This window comes from Notechis scutatus, chromosome Z, assembly GCF_049901735.1.
Source record: "Notechis scutatus isolate UNSWTSFEM ecotype Mainland chromosome Z, rNotScu1.2, whole genome shotgun sequence".
Classification (NCBI taxonomy): Eukaryota; Metazoa; Chordata; class Lepidosauria; order Squamata; family Elapidae; genus Notechis; species Notechis scutatus.
Window position 1 is genome coordinate 108,066,110 of NC_142025.1, and position 5,184 is coordinate 108,071,293.

General features: G+C 36.8%; 1 protein-coding gene across 1 annotated transcript; it reads left to right on the forward strand.

Moving 5' to 3' along the window:
• The first annotated feature begins 3,029 nt into the window (after positions 1–3,029).
• On the forward strand, positions 3,030–3,944 carry LOC113428312 (olfactory receptor 14A16-like). The gene has a single exon (XM_026690863.1). The coding sequence runs from the start codon at positions 3,030–3,032 to the stop codon at positions 3,942–3,944; it is 915 nt and encodes a 304-aa protein (XP_026546648.1).
• Positions 3,945–5,184: the final 1,240 nt, after the last annotated feature.

A 5,184-nucleotide genomic window follows, 5' to 3' on the forward strand; every position in this document is an offset into this window, starting at 1 on the left:
TTTCCACAATATGTGGGCAACACACACATCTTATTGGCAAAAGATTGAAAATTGATCAGATCAGTGAGACCTGATGGACGCTTTTAATTTTTCTGATGGCAAAGGGAAAAGCTTTGATAGAGGCAGCAGAAAAGGATTCCTACAGTGGTTCCCAAAAGGAGAACTTTCAGTCATGAAGGTGTAGCAGCCAGGAAAAAGTTATGGAAAGAAATTTACAGTATCAATTTTCTATGCCAATTATTTCCAGATGTTTGATGTTACTTTCTGTGAGCTTCCAGTCAGGTTTCAAGCAAGCACAAGTCTCAACATTCTTCACAGCCATGGTTTTCCTTTAAATAACTACAGGCTGCCCATTCAAGGGTTGTTTCTTGAACCTGCCTTAGCTCTTACTTTTGTGAGGCCAAACTGAGGTTAGCAATTGTGGAATCCAGACTATTTAATATTTTTCAAAATGAGCCTTGGGACTCCTACTCATGAGACCACCAGTGCAACATATCCTGCTTTACTGGGCAACAGGGCAGCATCTGGATCCATGTGCTTTGCTTCCACAGGCTGCAGAGTCATCTGTGCAGGGCTAAAAAACATGAAAACAAGGGGGAAAAAAACCTTTGTAGGTAATCCTCCCAGGAAAGGCATTGTTGAAGGATAAGAGATGGAGAGGTAGAGCGGGGTGGGTAGATAGCTTACAGGTAGGGTTTGAGGAAGAAAAAAAATCAGTACTGCAGTTATTAAACAGACCATATAACAAAATGGGGACATCACAGATAAGGGGGGAAAACTGGATTCACATAGTTCAGGAAAAGGATGGACAGATGAAACCATTTAAACACAGTAAAAGCAAGACAAAACAGACTGCAGACATTTTTCTTTCAGTGCTTTAACTTTTTTGTCTTTTGGATTGGAGAAAATAATGAGAGAAATATAATATTCTGCCTTTTTAATACTTCCTAAAATATTTCATTCTTGTAAGAGAGATGGGAGCTAATTTTCCTTAGCCTCTGGGAGGCCAAAAAAGGCTTCAAACCAGCCAAAAATCAGCTGTGAGGCATGCACATGCGCATTGAGGTAAGTTTGTCTGTGGCTTGCATGCCGACACAAATGGCTCTGTGTGCCACCTGTGGCACGTGTGCCATACGTTCACTATCATGGCTATAAAGCCTTAGTAAGACCACACCTAGAGTACTGCATCCAGTTTTGGTCACCACACTATAAAAAAGATGTTGAGACTCTAGAAAAAGTCAGAGAAGAGAAACCAGAATTATTAGGGGACTGGAGACTAAAACATATGAAGAACTGTTCCAGGAACTGGGCTTGGCTAGTCTAGTGAAGAGAAGGACCAGGGGAGACATGATAGCAGTCTTCCAGTATTTGAGGGGCTGCCACAGAGAGGAAGGGGCCAAGCTATTTTCTGAAGCACCTGTAGGCCAGACAAGGAATAATGGATAGAAACACGGATAGTGCAAGCAACTAATTGCTAATTACACTAATGATATTGTTAATATTTTGTGTAATTTTGACAGTATAATTAATTCTTGAGGGAAATGTATACTAAATATACATTTAGCCTTTCATACTGAGTATGCATCTGTACATCTGCATGCAACAAAAGTTGGACATTTTTTAATCCAATACTGCACCTATGCTTCCAAGTCAAAGGCACATGCAGACAAATTCTATGAAGAAAAGCAGCAAGTGAAATGTAGACTGAAAATTTAATAGAAAAGGTATATCCTATTTTCTGCAAATTCTCATTTAGTTAAATCTGTATGGCTCAGCTATTAGACTCAATTCTCTAATACTAACATTGGGAAGAGAATTTAAAGAAATGATACCATAACACCGTACTTTAATATATTATTTAGATGGGGGGGGGAAATAAAGGAGGATTATTTTCAGAAATATAGATTTGAACAAAATAAGAATCTATTTGTGGGATTGGTTGGGATTTTATATGCATCCTAAGAAATAAAACAAATGTCTGTTTAAAATGGTCATATCTCTCCCTTATGCTGATACTGGAAAATAAAAATGTATTTATACATTGTAGAAAAGTCGAAGCCAATAAAGACCTGCCCCTTAAGAGGTGAATTAATATCACTGGCATTATTTTTGACCATCTGCACTTAAGCCACAATGAATAATGTCATTTCTGAAATTGTTTCTTCATTATATGAATTTGTCTCTAATCCAACACTGGAAGTTTTTAAGAAGAGATTGGATAACCATTTGTCTGAAGTGGCTCATGTCTAAGCAAGGGGTTGGACTAGAAGACCTGCAAGGTCCCTTCCAACTTTGTTATTCTATTCTATATACTACTAAAATTCTCGCCCCTGTATCCTCAGATGGCAATACTGTGCAGTATAGGGCAAAATATTTTCAACCAAGGTAGTATCCACAGCCTATGATTCCCATGAAACTAAAATTTGACAAATGTTATAAAATAAATGTTATAAAACAAAAATTACCACAAAGCATTTTATGACATAATGCAAAATGTTGTAAACCCTCTTGAAATGTTTGATTATGCTATGTAGTTCAATATGGGCTATTTTTAAGGTAGAAACATCTCTGAATATCTCCCTGTATTTTTAAGAACATTTTCAATGAAGGCAGTACTTAGAAGCTCTGCCATTGTTGAAGGCAATGATAAGGAAGATTTTAATTGCTTTAGGAAAATAGAGAGACAGAGCATTATGAATCTTACCTGTGAAAAAATTAAAGAAAGCTTATATCTAGTCCAACACTTATCAATAAATGGTTTGGCAAAGAATGACCCTTTTAAATACACCATTAACAGATAATCAGAGTTGGAAGGGACCTTGTAAGTCATCTAGTCCAACCATTAAGGCAGCACATTTTATACTGCAATAAAGTACATGGGGTAATAATAAACTATGAGAAACCTGACAGGCCACCAAGAATCGAAAAGACATATTTTAAAATGGAAGTAATGATTTTGCACACATAAATAGTTTTCTCTAACAGTATTTCTCACATGTGCTTTCTTACAGTTATGTCATAATTTAAACATGGAAAATCAAACCACTGTGCCTTATTTTTTGCTGCTGGAATTCTCAAAAAAACGTGATCTACAGCTCCTACATTTCTTCTTATTCTTCATATTATATCTGGCAATGGCAATAGCTAATCTTATCATCATCACTGCAATAGCTTTTGACCATCACCTACACAACCCCATGTACTTCTTTCTAATGAACTTGGCTATGCAGGACTTGGGTATTGCTTCAGTCATTGTCCCCAAATCCATGATAAATTCTCTCATGGATACCAGACAAATTTCATACTTTGGTTGTGTTGCTCAAATCTTTCTCTTTGTCACTTTTGAAGGTTTTGATTTATCCCTCCTGACAATCATGGCATATGATCGATATGTTGCAATTTGCCATCCCCTGCACTATGAGATGGTGATGAATTGGGAAGTCTGCACCAAAATTGTGATTCTGGTTTGGGTTATAAGTATAATCTATGGAATTTTGCACACCACTGGCACTTTTTCTACCCCTTTCTGTTCTAATGCTATCAACCAGTTTTTCTGTGAACTTCCATACTTGTTAAAGTTATCCTGCTTTGGTTTCAATCTAGCTGAATTTGGATTCTTGGTTATTAGTATCATTGCAGGATTGGGTTGCTCTGTTTTTATTATCGTCTCCTATATCATGATCTTCAAAGCTGTGTTGAGAATCAGTTCCGTGAAAGGAAGGCAGAAGGCCTTTTCCACTTGTTTTCCCCATCTTATAATTTTTTGCATCTTTTTGGTAACTTCATGCTTGGCCTATCTGAGATCTCCTTCTAACATCCCAAGTTACTTAGATTTAACATTCACCATCCCATATTCTTTACTTCCACCCCTGTTCAATCCCATCATCTATAGCATGATGAATGAGAAAATCAAATCTGTCCTGTCTAAACTGTGGAAAGTCTGACATTTTCTTTCAACTGTGTTTTTTTATTTGGTTCTCCTGTATTGAACTATCTATGTTACTTGCCTTCAGTTTTATCAGGAAGAAAAAGCAATTGCAAAGTGAATCTCAGCTGAGATTAGATAGAGCCTTATCATGTCCTTCCAGATCAATGGTCCAGGTTAGCACTGGAGAAGGTAGTAAACTACACTTCCATACCCTGAGTCTTTGCCATTTCAATCAAGCCGAGGTTAGGAGATAAATGTGAAAGATATGTCCAATTAATTATTTTACCATTGAAATATATATTTACTGTATACTATTGAAAGGATTAGAGCATACTCATAATCTGCCTAACTTGACTTTTGATTCCCTGCTGAGCTGAGCTCCATTGTAACCTAATGTGCCAACTGCAAAGATAAAGCCTCTAGGCTAACTTGCCAAGTAGCCTAACTAAAGTAACTTATGAAATGCAAAATGTGAATTCTGCCTGTTTGCTGTAACTTAAAATGTGTATTCTCAGTGAGATAGCACCCCCTAACAATGCTCTGGGCTAAAATGTATTTCTTTCCCATCTAAAATCCTTTGTTTGCAGAAGTGCTGAAAAAAATCATGAGGTTTGCATGATATGAAATAATGTTCCTAACACTATGAGGATCTGTGCAAGCTGTGCAGACTATAAGAAGTTCAAGAAAAAGGGTAGGGTTTTTTTTTTGTGCACCTGCTTCTCTCTGTCTGCTCTGTTTAAGGTGGGAGATTAAAGGTTGCCCAGTTTTGCTTTCTGCAGAAATAAAAATTGATTATCAGTAGCCTTGTGTTCAGAGTTTCATTGAACTTATCAGATTCTGAGCTGCACTAAAAAAACCACACTATGGAAAGGCTCAGTTTAAAAGGGCAGATGGACTTGCATAAGCTTCCTTTATAACATTGTTACTTTGGCCCAGTTTTGTTCTGATATGGACAAATAAAATAAAGAATAATATATTTAAATGTATTACTTAACAGTTCATTCCACTTAAGCACCTCTCTGGTCCTGATATCATTGCTGTGTCCCAGGTTGGGTTGGCAAATAGATTATATGGATCTTTTCTAGTCAGACCAGGCTACAGCTCTGAGAAAGATTAAAATAAGATGCCCGATTACTTCAGGTTACCCTATTTGGACTTTCTTCACTCCAACATCCTCCATTATATATATATATCTCATATTCCAATACACAACTATTCACAAAGATTAATTTGTATCTACATGCTACTACTGCCTA